This window comes from Oratosquilla oratoria, chromosome 14 (genome assembly GCF_046742065.1).
Source record: "Oratosquilla oratoria isolate Oo_2021 chromosome 14, ASM4674206v1, whole genome shotgun sequence".
NCBI classification, from domain to species: Eukaryota; Metazoa; Arthropoda; class Malacostraca; order Stomatopoda; family Squillidae; genus Oratosquilla; species Oratosquilla oratoria.
The window spans coordinates 4,818,181-4,838,180 of NC_134790.1; the positions used below are offsets into that span (position 1 = coordinate 4,818,181).

The 20,000-nt window shown below is 39.6% G+C and overlaps 1 protein-coding gene across 12 annotated transcripts in view; it reads left to right on the forward strand.

The window, feature by feature from the left end:
• Positions 1–20,000, forward strand: part of LOC143032713 (putative 3',5'-cyclic phosphodiesterase pde-5) — a 407,947-nt gene that overhangs the window by 327,650 nt on the left and 60,297 nt on the right. For all 12 annotated transcript variants that reach the window (XM_076197616.1, XM_076197617.1, XM_076197614.1 and 9 more), the window contains 2 exons: positions 18,576–18,802; positions 19,550–19,744. In XM_076197616.1, the coding sequence (XP_076053731.1) occupies positions 18,576–18,802; positions 19,550–19,744 (422 nt within the window). The remainder of the gene's footprint in view (positions 1–18,575; positions 18,803–19,549; positions 19,745–20,000) is intronic.

Consider the following 20,000-nt stretch of genomic DNA (forward strand, 5'->3'; position numbering starts at 1 on the left):
GAAATTAAGGGAATATCTACAAATCTTGGTCATTAATGGTTACTTTAGTAAAGATGTGAAATCATCGGTCCGGTAAAAACAAAAATACTTTCGAAATAACACAGGACCTTTACATAGCAATCACTCGTCCGTTTACTCTTTGCATAATTGTAAGGAGAGTATTCAGGACCTAGAGCAAAGGAAGGCCGGAACTATTTTCCTTACTTGCTTTGTGGGTAGCCTTTGAATGGAGGAAAAAAAATTAAATTACTTTTAGGTAATGTAGTATTCCATCCTGCACGCATTCATTAAAATATGTTTTTACTGTCTTCTTCTGAAAACATTATGAAACAAAATAGAATACTTCTTGCTTGAGGCCTTATATCATGTTTTTATTAAATTACAGGAATGGCAATGTTCAGGATACTAAGGACTTGTATTTTCATATCGTAATTTTATCTATTTGGTGTAAATCGATAACGTAACAACCTATGCAAGGAACTTTTACGTATAATCTTTGAGCATTGAGACAAAAGTTTGTAACAAAACAAAGTCGAGCTGCGTAAAAATACGACCGTAGCTGCCAAAAATACCTCCTTTGTCCTAAATGAGGATGGTCCCTATATAGAAGACTTGATTAGGACGTTCTAAAGGAGACATTCCCAACTGTTGTATCTTTCCATAGTCTTAGTCTTGTTTTTTTTTCTTTTATAGACGATTGTTCCTCCCCTTTCCCCCGTCCCTCTTACTCTCTCTCTCCTCTCTCTCCTCTCCCTTCGCGCTCCTCCAAGTGCCAACTGCCTTTCCTTATATTGAACCTTCCTTTCAATTCTTCCGAAGTTTTTCTCAGAAGCCCTCCTCTCCTTCTACAAAGAATTCCTACCCACTATCCCCACTTCCCTCCGACTGAGAGAGGAAAGGCTTCCTTACCCATCAGGATGCCACTCATAAACTTGAACGAAATTACCTCGCAATAATAAAAAAAAAAATCAACAAAATCAATCTCACTCTCCGATAAAAGGTCACATGTTCTTTCTTCCCATCTTGAAGCTGCTCACTATCTTCCTGCCGAATCTCAAGACTCAAAGAATATTTTAGGGTTTACTCTGTGTCTCAAAGGAATCATCAGGCAAAAAATTCTAAAATCTACCACGGGGTTAACATATTCTACAGGAAATAGTCGCGATTGGTTCAGTTTCTCTATATGGATAAAAACAAACTAGCCTCAACGAAGACTGTCAATTGTGTCAACGTATACGTAATATTTGTCCCGTTTTTCTTAGTCTTTCGTGCAGACATTTTCCCTCTTTCTTTCAAACCTCCTCCATGTCTAGTCTTCTCTCTGAGGCTCTACGGTCATACTTAGCTCGGCTGGACCTTCCCCATAAACTAATAAGACCTTCGTTCCTTCGCAAAGGGCCTTTGTTTTTATGTCTTTCAATACAGATTTACTAAGGCCTCTTGAACTTCGAAGCATTTCAGCCTTGTAATCCTTTTTAGTCCTCCCCTCTCTTCCTCCAACTCCTCTTTGCTCTTTTCAATCATTTCTCTTTTTAGTTTAAGGTAAAGAGTCTAGGGGGAGAGGAAATCTTAAAAGGAAAGAGAGAAGGATAGAACAGACGGGGATAGGACCTGTTTAGTATCTTTCTGCTCTTCCTTCCTCTCTTCCTCATACTTCTCTTCCTCCTCCTCCTCCTCCTCCTCCTCCTACTCCAACTCTCTTTTGCTCTTTTTCCTCTTCCTCCCCGTCCTGCTTCTCTCTCTCTTACTCCTCTTACTCCTTCTCTCTTTCCTTTTCTTTCTCTTTTTCCCTTCTCTTTTCTCTCCTTCTGTATTTCCTCGTCATCATCATCCTTCTGCTTCTCCTCCTCCTCCTCCTCCTCCTCCTCCTCCTCATTCTCCTTCTCCTTCTCCTTCTCCTTCTCCTTCTCCTTCTCCTTCTCCTCTTACTCCTCCTCCTCCTTCTCCTCCTCCTCCTCCTCCTCCTCCTCCTCCTCCTCCTCCTCCTCCTCCTCCTCCTCCTCCTCCTCCTCCTCCTCCTCCTCCTCTTCTTTTTCTTCATTTTTCTTTCTCCTCTTCCTCCCCTTCCCCCTCCATTTTCTCCTCCTCACCCTTCTCCTCCATTTTCTCTTTCTCCTCCGCTTCACTTTATTTCCTCCTCCTCCTCCTCCTCCTTCTCCTCCTCCTCCTCCTTCTTCTTTTTCTTTTTTTCTTTCTCCTCCTCCTCCCCTTCCCCCTCTATCTCCTCCTCACCATTCTCCTCCATTTTCTCTTTCTCCTCTTCATCCTCCATTTTCTCTTTCTCCTCTTGATGCCGTTCTTTTTATTCCTTCACCTTTCACTCCTCTTCCTCTTCCTCCCTCTCTCACTCCCCTTGCTCTCCTCCTCCTCCTCCTCCCTCCTTTCCTCCTCTCATCCATCCATCCAACAACCCGGTCATCCCTTCCTTGATTCTATTTCTCTACCCATTCCTCCTCCTCCTCCTCCCCTCCTCCTCCTCCTCCTCCTCCTCCTCCTCCTCCTCCTCCTCCTCCTCCTCCTCCTCCATCTCCCCTGTGTTCCATTTTATGTTTTCTTTGTTTCTTTCTTTTCCCCTTTTCATCACTCTTTTCATCTTCCCCTCCTTTTCTTCCTCTCTTTCTTTTTCCTCCTACTTCTCCGCCTGCTCCTTGTCTTACTCCTGTCTCACCTCTTCCTCTTCCTCCTCCATCTTTTCTTCCTCCTCTTCCTCTTCCTCCTCCATCTTTTCTTCCTCCTCTTCTTCTTCCTCCTCCATCTTTTCTTCCTCCTCTTCCTCCTCCTCACCTTACTGCCAGATATATTCCTTTCGTTATTTCGTTTGGCATTGCTTTATATATATATATATATATATATATATATATATATATATATATATATATATATGTATATACATATACATATATTGATAGGTATTTTAGGATAGGTATGTTCTCCATCATCCAAAACACACACACACACACACACACACATATATATATATAGATAATATATATATATATATATATATATATATATATATATATATATATATATATATATATTTATATATATATATTATCTCTCTCTCTCTCTCTCTCTCTTTGTTTTTAACTGCTGTCGAGATACCTTTGGCCTTCTTCTCTTCCCTTACTCTGATGCCAACCTCTTCTTCCAGTCGTCTGCTTCAATGTACTCGTACATAAACTCCCAGATATCTATGCGTTCATACCTACTACCTTTTCCTTTCACGCAATTGCACATCAACTTGACGCCCTACAACCTCTGATACTACCATGACCTTACTCTCTCAAGCATAAATCTTCACTTTTTTCCTTCAGCAAACTTAGTAAATTTACTTACCAATTTTCCAACCTCTGCAATCGCCCCTTTGTCTCGGTAAACACAAAAGTGCTGTGTGAGTGTACTGTTTATTATTTCCTTGAAAGTGGCAGTTGCCGACAAGATTGACGAGTTAAACACCATATGAGGACGGAGCCTTTATTTGTACGACGTTTCGCTTGTTACAGCTTTTTCAAGTACAAGCATTTGTATCTCGACTTGTACTTGAAAAAGCTGTAACAAGCGAAACGTCGTAAAAATAAAGTCTCCGTCCTCACATGGTGTTTAACTCGTCAATCATGTTTATTATTTATTCTTCCTTATTTTTCCGGCTTCACTTCCTTTCTGATAACACTTTTAATAACTTTTCTTATCACTCATTAAATATACATAATCAAATTGTTTATCTTAATCTTATCCCAAGATTCTCTTTAAATATCTTACGACCCTTACTTACCACACTCACTCTATGAAAGTCTTCCTCTGACTAACTCATTTCTTCCTAATGAACAGTGCTATGGCCTCTCTTCCTACGCACCCTGTTGCACGCCTTCTCCAAATCAACAAAATACATCCCTTTCTCATATGTTTACTCCTTAAGTTGTCTTACATACATATACCACTGGCTATTTCCACCTTACAAGAGAGGTAGCCGAAAAACAAAGGCATAAAATCCACTCCCACCCATTCTATCTCCACATACTCCACTCCCATTCACCCCCCACTCCCTCACTCTTATCTTGGCTCCTCCTGGATGACGGGTCATCCCTGCATCTCGCCCACTGCACATTCACAGCAAGGCCGCTTCGTTTAATCGGCGACACCCACTCCCCTCTACACCCCATCATGCAGAAAAAGAGAAAACGGGGTCAAATCCCTTCGGACTACGTCAAAATATCATTCATACATACTCCCTCACCCTCCATCCTCCACCCACTCCCTTCCTTGCATCACAGCATCACCCATACACAACCATTCTCCATTCACCCTATCTTCTGTCTTCTCCCTTCCTTCCTCAACAGACATTCCCTTATGTTGACTCCTTCCACCTCTGCCTTCCACACCTCTTTTACTAATCTTCCTTCACTCATTCTTTACATTTATCCAAACCATCCCAATACTCTTTCATCAACCCTATTTCCCAATTCCCTTTCCAGCCCCGTTCTCCTCCTCACCTCCTCGTTTCTTACTCTACCCAGCCTAGTAACCCTTATCATACTTCTTAGGCACCTCATCTCAAACACATTCAAACTCCTCCCTTCTCTCTTATGTTCCATGTTTCTGACTCATACGGTACTGTTGGCATAATCACTCCTTCATACAATCTCCCCTTAGCATCCATTCCCAAATGTCTATTTCTCATTACACTTTTTAATCCCCCAAGGCATTTACTTGCTTCTCCCAATCTACATTCTACCTCCACCTCCATTGTTCCCTTTTCCGCCACATTCGCCCCCAAGTATCTAAAACTATCCACTTCCTCCAGTCTCTCTCCCTTAATACTCACTTCCAATTAGCTGCCACATTCTCCCCTTGTACATCTCATCACCTTACTTTTATCCACATTTATCTTCAACTTCCTTCTTTCGCACACCTTTCCAAACTCTGTCACTAACTTCCTTAATCCCTCCTCTGATCCTGCCACAAGCGCAGTGTCGTCAGTAAACAACAACTGGCTTATCTCCCACTTTTCTCCATTTTCTTTAACCATCTCCAATCCCCGGCCCATTACCCTTACGTTTACCTCTCGCACCACCCCCATCCATGTATAGAGTGAATATTTGACCTTCGCATCACTTTCCTTTACAAAAATCATGCTGTTCTTTTCCTACTATATACTCTGTTCGTCTTATTATCCTGAGATGCTCATAATACTTCCCCCTTATAAGATGATGCATTACATGTTTTTTTCAGTCTCCGAACATTATCCTCCTCTCGTAATAGATGTATATTACATACCCTTACTAAACACATACAACCTTATCTCTCTCTTAATTGTCTCCACACTCATTTTATGCAATTACACTGCCTCTCCATATTCCAAATTGACTACACAAACAACCCTCATCTCCCCCCCCCTTCCGTCTCCCAATTCATAATTGATTAATAGCGACGACATTGAGTGAGATATGACAAACCGTATAATGAGCCTTTGGGGAAGGGTGAGACTGGGTGAAATTCGCCCGCTTCGTATAGGGTGAATGGTACACCACAACCCTTGTATGGTTTAGACAAGAGAAACGCATCACCTCTCCACGAGAGGCGACCTCCCACAAAGTAGGAGTTTGATTCCATACCGCGGTTTCTGGAAGAGGAGCTCCGAAGGTAATAGTGATGAGGATGATGATATGGTTTAACGTCACATACTCTCCCCTATCGGGAGGCTAGGACTGTGCCCTTCACAGAGGGCTTTGTAGCGTGGAATTTAATGAACCATGCCCTTGGTTCAACTTCGCCGGTGGCAGGATTCGAACTGCCCTCACCTCGACCTTCGACGTAAGTAACGACGTTCTAACCCGCTCAGCCAGCGAGATAATAGTACAAGTCAATATTTGTTAGGGTATAATTCAGTACAAAGAAATATACCGTCAGCTCTTCGCTATGGATGTCTACATGAGACCAAACGTGATTCAGGTCACAAAGTAGAGGATTCCTGTGGCCGGGAGTTTGATTCCAGACCCCGGTTTCTGGAAGCGGAGCTCCGAAGATAATAGAATCAGTACAGAGAAGAATGACCAAAATGATACATGGACTCAGAAATTTGCCGTACGAAAAGAGGCTTAGGCACCTAAACTTACACTCTCTGGAAAGACGCAGAGTGCGGGGTGATCTAATAGAAGTGTTCAAGCAGATCAAAGGTTATAACAAGGGTGATGCAGACAAGGTCATCATAATAAAACAACAGGGCAGGACTCGCAGTAATGGGTATAAACCCGACAAATTTAGATTTAAGAAGGAAATAGGCAAGAATTGGTTTACTAATAGAGTGGTCGATGAATGGAATAAACTTAGTAACCATGTAGTAAGCGCTGAAACTATCAGTTGTTTTAAAAAACGATTAGACAACTTTATGGATGAGGATGACAGGTGGTGATGGATACGGAGCTGCCTAGTGTAGGCCTTATGGTCTCTTGCAGTCTCCTTTATTCTTATGTTCTTATGTTCTTATGTAATATTTGTTGGGACATAATTCAATATGAAGAAATATACTGTCAACTCTTCGCTATGGATGTCCACATTAGACCGTACGTGATTCAGGTTTCCATGCAGTATTGACTTTCGCATTTGCACAAGTCCCCATCCATAGGGGCTTGTTCCAGACAGACAATGAAGCCCGTAGAGTTCTTGCCAGAGGCTTGATTGCCTCCTCACGAACGTGAGTCGTCCCGAACGCGTTGTTCCTCCGGCTCTTGCCAAAGCTGACCAATTTCTGCGTCACGTCTCTCAGGTGGAACACGTACCCCTGGGCGTATGTCCAGCTTGTAGTCCTGTGTTTCAAATTCTTACACTCTTTCCACCTCTTCTTGTCATCACCTCCCGTTTTCCCTTGTGTTATCTTTCCTTTTGTCTTCCCTTTCTCCATTATTTTCTTTCTTCCTCGTCCTCCCTTCCCCTAACTCCTTCCTATTCATGTCCGCCCCTTTCCTCTCCCTTTTTCCCTTTCTCCTTCTTCTCAACACACACACAGCAAATCTACCTGAATGTTCATTTATCGATTTCCATTTACATGCCCGGCCGCCCAATCCGCTCAGGCACTTCATCCTAATGTACGACCAGGCAGTTCTGCAACCTGTTTAGTTTTATTATAGGTGTGGCTGGAAATACCTGTTTCCTCTATTTAGACTACTTGTTTGACTTGTATTGATGGTTGAGGTACGACTACTTGTCTGAAATAATTTCGGCTTCATTCAGCACTGTATTTCTCCAGTTCATCATTTTTGTATATATGTATATATATATATATATATATATATATATATATAAATATATATATATATATATATATATATATATATATATATATAATCATTGTGTGTGGATGTGTGTGGAATTGTGTAGATGTCGCGCGCACGTCTGTGTGTGTGTGTTTGTGTGTGTGTGTGTGTGTGTGTGTGTGTGTGTGTGTGTGTGTGTGTGTGTGTGTGTGTGTGTGTGCGCGTGTGTGTGTGCGTGTGCGTGCGTGCGTGTGTGTCTTTGTGTGCCTTCATATGTGTGTGTGTTGCTGCTAATGTAGGCGCAAACATAATATATACATATATATATATATATATATATATATATATATATATATATATATATGTGTGTGTGTGTGTGTGTGTGTGTGTGTGTGTGTGTGTGTGTGTGTGTGTGTGTGTGTGTGTGTGTGTGTGTGTGTGTAAGAACTTCCCACCAACCAAATGATAGTCCAACGGAACTCTATATGTAGCTCCGTGAAATGGTCTTTTCCTATGGGATGCCCAACGTGTATAAACCCCACCAGCATTATACAAGACCTTATTCTCATTCCTGTCTTCACACAAAACAGTAGTACGTGTAGATAACTCCTTATAAGAAGGGCCGTTTAACCAGCAAAATATAATTTGTTGGATTTATGCTAATACATATACCAAAAGATCCTTTCCTCGTTATAAGTGGGAGGTACACACCCATCCCTTACCCATCCCTTACCCATCCCTTGCCCATCCCTTATCCATCTCTTACCCATCCCTTACCCATCCCTTACCCACCCCTTACCCATCTCTTATCCATCCCTTACCCATTCTTTACCCACCCCTTACCCATCCCTTACCCATCCCTTACCCACCCCTTACCCACCCCTTACCCATCTCTTACCCATCCCTTACCCATCCCTTAACTATCCCTTACCCGTCCCTTACCTACCCCTTACCCATCACTTACCCATCACTTACCCATCACTTACCCATCTCTTACCCATCCCTTACCCATCCCTTACCCATTCTTTACCCACCCCTTACCCATCCCTTACCTACCCCTTACCCATCACTTACCCATCCCTTACCAATCACTTACCCATCACCCCCATTCTTTACCCATCACTTACCCATTCTTTACCCATCCCTTACCCATCACTTACCCACTCCTTGCCCATTTCTTGTACTTCTATCTTGGTACCTTGTGGATGAGGGGAGGGGGAGCCATGTCTCCCGCCCACTGCTCGGGTCACAAGGAGCTAAGACAGAAATGGTAACAAATAGGTAAAAAGGGAGAGAAAGAGAGAGAGAGAGAGATTAAAATGAGAGAAAATGAGATTATAATGAGAGAAAATGAGATTGTTTGTTTGTTTGTTTTTGGGGGGAGTGGAGGGAATCACTTTCACGGTCGTAAACAACGGTAATTCACCGTCGCCATAATATAAAATACGATAAAAGAAAAAAAAGAATGCCAGGACAGAAGACGCTATGAGTAGTGATACGGTGATATCAAATAACCCGATTTTTAGTAGACACTGAAAAAAAAAAATCCTTCTAGAAAAAGGAAGAAAAAAATCACCATCAACTTTAAATCCCACACACCTCTGGTAGTGCAAAATAAACCACTAGGGAAAAAAAACTAACGAAGCAGAGCGCTTTCGTATATTACATCCAATGCACTGAAGATGTAATATACGAAAGTGCTCTGCTCCGTTAGTTTCTTTTTTCCAAGTGGTCTACTCTGCACACGTGGACACACGTACCCGTGTTCTTATTAACACCTCTGGTAGTATATGAGAACTGGTATTCCCTTGAAAAAAAAAAATAAATAAAGATAAAATCAATCAAGCCTGGATAGTGTACCATTTCCATGACGCAATTAAGCAAAAGGGAATGGGAAACTGAGCTGAGGTGTTGTGTTTTGCCGAGGCAACGCCTCTGTACACTCGGAATGATATCTGAGGCTTCCCTCTGTGGGGTTTCTGTTTGTTCCCCGCGTGGCCTCTGAGAGCAAATAGGAAAACAACAAGCAATGTGGTGACACATATATACATACATATATATATATATATATATATACATATATATATATATATATATATACATATATATATATATATATATATATCTATATATGAAGTTGAAAAAAGAAGTCACGGGTCTAATTCCGATTTCCTGAGTTTATTCCTGACCGGTTTCGTCTATGCTTCTTTTTCCACCTTCATCAACTTGTCACAATGTACCAACATATATATATCACGTGAAAACCACAGTTGGAGCCAAAAAGACTGGAGACAGGGAATCTATATATTTCGATTGCAAAATGCAATCCTCTTCAGTAGATTCCCCGTCTCCAGTCTTTTTTGCTCCAAATGTGGTTTTCACGTGATCGACAAATGTGGTACTACATTTTTCATCAACACACACACACACACACACACACACACACACACACACACACACACACACACACACACACACACACACACACACATACATACACACACACACATATGTGTGTGTGTGTGTGTGTGTGTGTGTGTGTGTGTGTGTGTGTGTGTGTGTGTGTGTGTGTGTGTGTGTGTGATCGTGTACATAGTACTACGAATATTGAATTACCCAAGACTAAGTTTTCTTGGAATTCCTACCTTTATAATTTCATATGAAAACAGTTTTGGTATTTCTTTTACGTGAAAGAACACATTTAACAGATTTACTTTCAAACTGTGGTAATGAATTACTTTCATTATACAGCATTTAGATGTTATGACAAAGTTTATTTCTGCATAGTCGGCATAGGAACTCATGATCATCTGAAGGTGTGTGAAAGTTTTTTCACCAAGAGACTGCTGCATCTAGCAAATATCCCTTTTTGATCTAAATTTTGTACATACTCGTTAACAAATACTTTAGTCAAGAGCCATAGGAAAGGTATGATTGACTCAAGGAAAGTTCGAATATTTGCCATTTTGAAGGCTCTTGTAGAACTTCGAAAACTAGAATTGGATTCAAAATACACCCTCCAGCAGGAGAAGAAGTTGTTTTCTTCAGCAAAGGATACCTTCCGGAGGCCAAGGCCACGTTGCCATGGCGACTCCACAGCAGGATCCGGACAAAAGTGTAAACAACCAATTTTTTTCTTTCAGTGTTGATGAACATGAGCTTACAAGAAACCGACTCAATGACCCATTAGTAAATGAAGGGAGACTAGAGTCGTCCCACGTCATTATGCTATGCTCAGCCACGGGAGACTTCTAGGCTCCACCAACCAAAGGGCAATGCTCCAGCTAAAAAAAAAAAAAAAAAAAAAAAAAAATTATAAAACCAGGCAGTTTATTTTTCTTTTTCTGCAGACTTCAAAGAACGACAGGAAGACGAAAAAAAATCTTCATAAAAATACACAATATGCAACCCCCCGCACAATATGTTCGCGTATTAAAAAAAAGATAGAAAAAAGATATTATAAAATATGAACGTTTCCAAAGAAAAACGAAATAAAAGAAATTATAAAACAGAATTTTTTTTAGATACACGTAAAAAGATATTTAAGAATACAACCCATAATGAAATACTGTTTGTATATATATATATATATATATATATATATATATATATATATATATATATATATGTATACACACATAGATATACAAGTATATATTATATAGTATATATATATATATATATATATATAATATACTGTATATATATATATATATATATATATATATATATATATATATATATATATATATATACATATGTGTGGGTGTTCACGTATCGACTAGGTTCGAGTCTTCAGACTACCAGCGTCTCAGTTTCCGAATATGCTTCCATGGAGCTACATCCCCCTGCTAATCTCGGTTGTGTTGGCAAGGAATTAAAATGGAAAGAAGTTAATGTAGCTGATATGATGAATACATATATATATATGTGTGTGTGTGTGTGTGTGTGTGTGTGTGTGTGTGTGTGTGTGTGTGTGTGTGTGTGTGTGTGTGTGTGTGTGTGTGTGTGTGTGTGTGTGTGTGTGTGTGCGTGTGCGTGTGTGTAAAGAAAACATTACAAAACCGAAAATGAAAACTGAATATCATGTGATATTTTTGTGTATTCACTAACTCGTCTCGTCTCTCCTGGTTGACCTTTTGCTCACTTTTGTGTTTCAGGATAACCTCTCTCTCTCTCTCTCTCTCTCTCTCTCTCTCTCTCTCTCTCTCTCTCTCTCTCTCTCTCTCTCTCTCTCTCTCTATTTGCTTTCATTTTTCTTTTCTCCTCACTTTCGTTCTTTCCTTTTTATATCTTTATCATCCTTTCACTTTTCGTCTGTCCCTCTCATTTTCTGTACATCAGGCAGTATTTGCTTTCTGTCGTGTTATAAGACACATTCTGATATAATCTGACGTCACACTCAGGTTTCTCTGATAACGTGACTAGAACTAGAGTAAACGGGGAAATTAAGACAACAGTATAGACATAGTATAAAGGATTACAAAGGAGGAGCAACCCGACGGGTGACCTTTCGGTCCATAACTAGGTCGGATACAGAAAAAGATTAATAGTAATAATAATAATAATAGTAATAATAATAATGATAATAATGATAATAATAATGATAATATATGATAGTATAATTATATGATAATATGATAATAATACAATATAATAATGATATAATAATAATAATATAACAATAATAATTAATAATATTATAATAACAATATAATAACAATATAATAATGATAATAATATAATTGATAATAATATAATAATATAATAGTATAATATAATAATTGATAATAATATAATAATAATATAATAATAATAATATAGTAATAATAATAATAATAATGTAGTAATAATAATAATAATAAATGATGATGATAATAAACAAGTAAATAAAATTATAATAATATAAATAATAATAGATAGAATAAAAAATAAATAGATAAAGTTGAATAATAAACAAACAGATAAATAGTAAATAATAAATTAACAGCAGATAAATAATTATAAATTATAATCAAGGAAATAATAATAATAAACAAACAGACAAATAACAACAACAAAAATTAATACTTTTGTAACCTTACAACGCCCTTACTAGTCCCTATTGTAATGCCATAATTCTCTTTTTGAAAAGAGGTCACAAAGTACCGCCCTATGACGTCAGGTGAGACAAGACACGCCCCCTTTACTTTCTGACCAATCGCAGGCCCCCTTCACCCAGTACGTATCATTCAAAAGCAATCGTGATTGGCTTAACAAAAAATGAGGTAGTTTGTTTCGTTGCTGTTATGCCCTGTGTTTCGTTGATGCTTCTACTTTTTTGGACAATTTTGCGCCAGTGTCGTACATTATCCTATATTTCATGTGTTGGTCTAGAATCTACTAGATAGTCAAGTGTGTTTATAGTTTGCTTAGGAATACTGTTTCTTTTAAGAATTTGTGGAGGAATGAATGAGATATTGTATTGGTATTTCACCGCCTAAGATTTAGTGTAATACCATTGCTGTGTGAAGGGTATATGAGTGTAGGTGACTGTTGAAGAATTTTATGCAAATTGAACATTATATTAGTATATGTAGTACTATGAGGGGAGCTCAGCAGTGGTAGGTAAGAGGTATTTTTTCTTGTCATGAAGGGCTAGTCTTGAGGCGAGATTGTCCTGCTCATAGGCTTACTAGTGCCGTTTTAAAGCTTTGGTCACGTTAATGTGAGGATAATTATAAATGTGAGAATCAACACCGTGTGAGATCGAAACCTTTATTGGTACGACGTTTCGCTTGTTACAGCTTCTGCCTTTGTGTTTCATAATTATAAATGTATGCAAGAGTTGGTTACTTCTGAGTGGTTTGTTGGATGTTGCTTCCAATGTCTCTGATAAATTTTTGGATCTAATGCGAGGATCGAAGGACTAAATGGTAGTCTGTTTCTGGCAGTGAAATCAGAAGGGATAGATGCAGCCTCACGTGCCGCTTTGTCGTCTCGTTCGTTGCAGGGAATGCCCTCATGAAATGGTATCCAGCAGCGAGTGAGGATTTGAATGATCCACGAATGAATTTTATGAACCAGTGATGTTGCTAATTGCATGTAAGGCACTTTGGGAGTCTAGGATGATTATGTAGGATTTTGTCGATTATTTCCAGTGCTGATAGCAGGTTCGCCACTCTCTTGTCATATGGATGAGCATTATGTGGGTATAAGCAAGATTATTCTTTTCTGCATGAGGGGACGGAGAGAGGGGGCGGCCGAATTTATGAAGCGGCCTTGCTGTGTCTTGCGACACTGCTTCTGACCCAGGGCAGTGGGTAGGATGCAGGGATGACCCGTTATCCAGGAGGTGCCGAGATAGAAGGGAGGGAAGAGGGTGGAGGGGAGTGGAATATATGGGAAATGAAATGGGTGGGAGTGGTTTCTATGCGTTTTTCTTTTTGGCTACCTCCCGTGTAAGGGGGAAAAAGCCTTTGGTATATGTATGTATGTGGCAAAATTATTGATAGGTTGCAGAATGCACATATACTTAAATGGAGATGTTGTCATATGTTTCTTAACCGGTATGCTTTCATTTTAGAACATAACATAAGAATATAAGAATGAAAGAGACTGCAAGAGACCATAAGGCCTACACTAGGCAGCTCCGTATCCATCACCACCTGTCATCCCCATCCATAAAGTTGTCTAATCGTTTCTTAAAACAACTGATAGTTTCTGTGCATACTACATGGTTACCAAGTTTATTCCATTCGTCGACCACCCTATTAATATGCCAATTTTTACCGATTTCCTTCTTCAGTCTAAATTTGTCCAGTTTATAACCATTACTGCGAGTCCTGCCCTGTTTTCCCTGATCATCTTGCTATTCTTTCTTTTATTTCTCTTGTGAGGTATCGTAGACGTGCAATGTGGACTACTCCTACGCAGGTGTTAAATGTTGGATGTAGTATTGTTTGAACTCTGCCATTGAAGTTTCTCCTCGGAGTCGCATATCGCGGTGGTTTCCACATTTTCTTCAAAATAATTATATACTTCCATGGGGGCTTATTCTATTGACTTATTGGGTTTCAGGACCAAGAATATTTGGTAGTTCAAGTCAAAGTCCACTTCGTCTTAGTGTGAGTCAGGTTGGTAGTTAGCAGGTCTGGGTAGCTTCAGGAATGCATTGTCGCTTATTTGGGTCGAGGTTGCAGTCAGTGACTAGTGTTTGTGCTTTTCGATAGCCCCGATGAGGACGATTATCACCCTCTGTGAAGAAGGTGGGCAGTTGCTCAGGTGTTACCGTAGTAGATTGTTCTCAAGCTTAGGGGGAGAGGCTTTTTGCTCTGTTCTCAAGGAAGTGTCATGGGGTGGGTGTTTAGTGCAACAGAGGAGATTTTCATTTTAGGATGGCCTCTTTCTATTGCTGCTGTTTGGTTATTATTAGCATTAGCATTGTTCATACCGCCTCTGGATGACCATGCTGAGGGTGGTTCCTCAGCCAGGGCGGGAGACCATATCTGAGGCACCTGTCACCCCCACTTCCGTCGTCTCCTCTCAGAGCGTTTCTATTCTCTCTAGAATTTGTTCTAAGGCCCCATGCCTTGGTCTTCTTGGGGGTGAATAAAATAGGGTGTAGTCGTTCTGATGCTTGTTGGTCTAAATCAGTACACCTCGAGAATCCCCACAGGAATTCTCTACGTCACGTCAAGCCACCTTCGTTCTGACATCACTCTATCATTCATCCAATAGTCTTTTACTTCTCAAACAAGTGACACACCTTAAGGGCGTGACTTTCCTTTCTGCACCAATGATTTTTCTCCTCCACCTTTTTCTCCAATTGGAGAGGCTGTTATACTCTTCTAAACTATGTCACAATGTAAGCATTATGTCGTAACAAAAAATGGCTTGTCCGCTCACAGTTCCAACAGACAAAACAATTTTACACCAGGCGACACTCTGCATTTTTAAATATATGCAAGGCGCGATTCTGAATCAGCTATCCTTGACGTCAGTCAGCCGTCGGCCGTTGTATCATAACATCCTAATAAAAAGACTATAGAATTTCCTTCCAGTCCTTCTACCTCCTCGATCTACCTCCGATCTACCTTAAATGTCTACCTTTATCTACCGGCCTCTTACAGCACCTTTTCTAGCCTTCTTCCCATATTAGGTGAGCAGTGAGGATCCTAAAGAGGGTTGCTTAGTTGTACAGGCTGCTGCCGAACTGTAGCAACATTTGTCCTATTACAGAATGACACCTGGACCTACACTTCCATCACTGTGTTGTGGCTAAGAGCTTCCAGAGATCACTTCCTCCTACCTCCAACCATCAGGCACCATCACCGGAGGACTTTTGATTGTTAAGTGGTTAAGGATTTTGATAGTGATTGAATGTACTGTCAGTCTCTGTCAATGACTCATTGTTGGCAACTTCTAGTTGGGAGCAAGTCCCGAGAAACGCTGCTTGGAAGTTCTTTGGGAGTATTTGGTCCTTCTTCTTCCATATGCTCTGCCTCGAGTCTCGTCCGTTGTCCACTTCTTAGCCTCAGGCTTAGATGACCAGAAGTTGCAGGATCTCAAAACGTAAAATGTACATAATACCCAAACAAGCGCACCTTTGCTTCCCGTATCTTGCTTGACCTGAGACTACTGGAACTATCGTAACACCTTTACAAGGACGATGGATTGCATTGGTACATTGGCTACCAAGGAGGTACCATGGAAAATTAACCAAATGATAAAAGGGAAGTGACACTCCGAACTGAGAGGCTTAACCACGACAAGCTACCATAACCCTTTCACTACTAAAGAAATGCTGCGGAGATGAGAAGAACAGCGTGGCGACACACAGAACAAAGGAAAATTGTCATCCGGTGCTAGAGGAATAACTCACCGGGCCACGCATCCTGAGAACTTCTCCAAGTATAATTCTGTATATCTTATTGTCTATCTCCCTATATCTATCTTCTTTAAGCCCTGCGGCGCCCACATTTCCTCCTCAGTATCTGTGTATCATCTTGGCAATGTCTCCCTATTCCTTTATACTTCCTTCCTCATCACTTTTTACTTTTATTCATTTGACTGAGTGGGAGGCAATCGATCAGGCCACGATAGGGCTAGTCCCTCCTCGAAGCTGAACAGAATTGTTGGACGTAAGCCAAACCAATATCTGTAAAATTGCCCAAAATGTTGAAAAAGAAAAGGAGCTAAGATAAAGGGTGAGGGGGAGTGGAGAGGAGAGGTGGCATAAAAATGAGAGATGTAATGTATGCATTTATGTATATATGTATGTATGTATGTATGTATGTATGTATGTATGTATGTATGTATGTAATGTATGTATGTAATGTATGTATGTATGTATATATGTGTATGTATGTATGTATGTATGTATATGTATGTATGTATGTATATAAGAGTATGTATGCATGTACGTATGTATGTTTGTATGTATATATGTATGTATGTATGCATGCATGCGTGTATGTATGTATGTATGTATGTATGTATGTATGTATGTATGTATATACGAGTATGTATGTATGTAATGTATGTATGTATGTATGTATGTATGTATGTATCATTTATGTATGTATGTATGCATGTATGTATGTATGCATGTATGCATGTATGCATGTATCCATGTATGCATGTATGCATGTATGCATGTATGCATGTATGTATGTAATGTATGTATGTATGTATGTATGTAATGTATGTAATGTATGTAATGTATGTAATGTATGTATGTATGTAATGTATGTATGTATGTATGTATGTATGTATGTATGTATGTATGTATGTATGTATGTATGTATGTATGTATGTATGTATGTATGTATGTATGTATGTATGTATGTATGTATGCATGTGCGTATGCATTTGTATATTCGTGTAGGGAAATTTCAGGATGGAGCAGATACACTTTATTCTCTAAAACTGCTTATATACTATCGATACTTTAACCAAGGGACGTTTCCAATACAACTCATAAATGTCAGCTCAGACCATATGACATACTATCCTCGTGATGATCCATCTCGTAGAGTTATCTTTACAAGAGGCAACTTTTGATGAAGAAGGCTAAGAGGACGCCTATAGAACTCAACTAAAATCCAGAAAGAACTGTTTAAAATGGGAAGGGTGGTTGCATGGAAGCTTCCATGGAGAAATTGTGGGGAATTACGTCGGCTTGCAAATGAATTCTTTCCGAATTTTCTCGATCTCTGTCATCTGTCCTGATGAAACCCGCCAAGACAGTTTCATGAGGTACATTATCATTTCATCAAAACTTTGCTCATATATAGGCTAAAACTTAGCTTTTCTTCGCAAGAACACAAGAACATGAGAATGGAGGAGACTGTAAGAGGCCATAAGGCCTACATTAGGCAGTTCCATGTCCCTTAGCACCTTCCATCACTATCCATAAAGTTATCTAATCTTCTATTAAAACAACCAATTGTCTCAGCGCTCATTATATCGTTTCCAAGGATGTTCCATTTGTTAACCACCCAATTAGTAAACCAATTCTTGCCTATTTCCTTCATAAACCTAAATTTGTCCAATTTAGGTCAGTCACTACGAGTCCTGCTCTACTGTCTTAATATGATGACCTTGCCTGCATCACCCTTGTTAAAGCCCTTGACCCACATGAATACCTCTATCAGATCACCCCCGCACTATACACCTTTTCATAGAGTGTAAGTTAATGTGCATTTATGTATATATGTATGTATGTATGTATGTATGTAAGATTCTTCGTATGGTAAATTTCTAAATCTTTGTACTATTTTGGTCATTCTATGTACTCTTGTTGGTTTTCTCTCTATGTCTACTGTTTATCAGTATTAACATCCTCGTCGGAGCAAGTCCTCTCTCTCACACGCCGAATCTCATTCCAGACGTTTTACCCGTTTCTCCTGTTTATCAGTATCATCGTCCTCGTCGGAGCAAGTCCTCTCTCTCACATGCCGAATCTCATTCCAGACCTTTACCCGCGTCTCCTATTTATCAGTATTATTATCCTCGTCGGACCAAGTCCTCTCTCTTACACTCCGAATCTCATTCCAGACTTTTTTACCCGTTTCTCCTGTCTACCACTATTATTATCCTCGTCGGGGCAAGTCCTCTGTCTCTCACACACCAAATCTCATTCCAGACCTTTTACCCGTTTCCCCTGTTTATCAGAATTATCATCCTCGTCGGAGCAAGTCCTCTGTCTCACACTCTGAATCTCATTCCAGACCTTTTACCCGTTTCTCCTGTCAAACAGTATTATCATCCTCGTCGGAGCAAGTCCTCTCTATCACACACCAAATCTCATTCCAGACCTTTTACCCGTTTCTCCTGTAGAACGACGCCTTCTACGTCATCAGCGTTCCAGTCGTACAATCGGACGGGGAACTGATCGCCGTGCTGGAACTCTTCAGGAAGGAGCAGGGCGAGGCTTTCCACGAGGAGGATGAAGAGATTATCAACTCTTACATGGTATGGGGAGGCATTGCGCTCCATTATGCCGAGCTTTACCACAACATGGCCAAACAGCGCAAATTGAACGATTTCATCCTCTCGGTTGTCAAGTGAGTTGTTTGGGTCTCGGGGTTCGAATGAGGGAGGGGGGGAATGGGGAGGATATCGGTGGTATTCTTAAAAAGATTCTTTCCTTATGTAAATCTTATATAAATCCTTGGAAGGGAAAGATTTATGTAAGGAAAGATTTTTTTTTAAGAAAACTACTGTAAGATTCTTACGGTGGTATTCTTAAAAAAATATTTCTTTATATAAATCTTTCCCTTCCAAGGATTTATATAAGATTTATATAAGGCTTTTTTTTTTTTTTTTTTTAAGAATACCACCATAAATGAATTGTGTATCACTTGATAGAATGTTATTTAGTATAAGTTGATTCTAAATTATATTTGGTTCTTTGAGTAGGAATCAAACATGGCTTCTATGGTGTAGTACTCTTCAGTTTAAAGTATTTTACCCTCAAGGTCATTTAAATTCTGTTTGATTTGTTTCATCTTTGACATTATGAATATCTAGAAGTTCAGGCTCGCATTAATTTTTCAGTGTTGTTTCTTGTATATAGTCAAAGGTCATTCATTCATATTATCTTGCTTTTCCACCCAAGTATTTATCACTTTCCCATAATAGTACGAACCAGTACATGCACTTTTGCCCTGTGGTTTGTGATCCAGTCTATCACGAGTAGATAGTAAGTAATATAGAAGTTGATTTTTCTTCCTCATAGATCCCGTGGAGAGTCTGCCTCTCTGCCATATCGCTCCTCTACATGGTCAATACAAACCTTTTCCTTGTTCCAGGTCCATCTTCCAGGACATGGTCAGCATGGACACTCTCATCATGAAGGTCATGAACTTCGCCCAGAAACTGGTCAACGCCGACCGTGCCTCCCTCTTCCTCGTAGACTCCAAGAACCGGGAACTCTTCGCCAGGATCTTCGACATGGGGAACACCTTCGACGAAAACAAACCTCCACAAGCTTCGAAGGAGATCAGGTGAGGTTGCACAAGGAAGGAACTTTCGGTGGTATTCTTAAAAGAAATATTTCGTTATATAAATCTTATATAAATCATTAGAAGAGAAAGATCTATACAAGGATTTTTTTTAAGAATACCAACGTAAAATACTTACGGTGGTATTCTTGTATTCTTGAAAAAATAATTTCCTTATATAAATCTTTTCCTTCCAAGGATTTATATATATATATATTATATATATTATATATATATTTATATATATTATATATATATA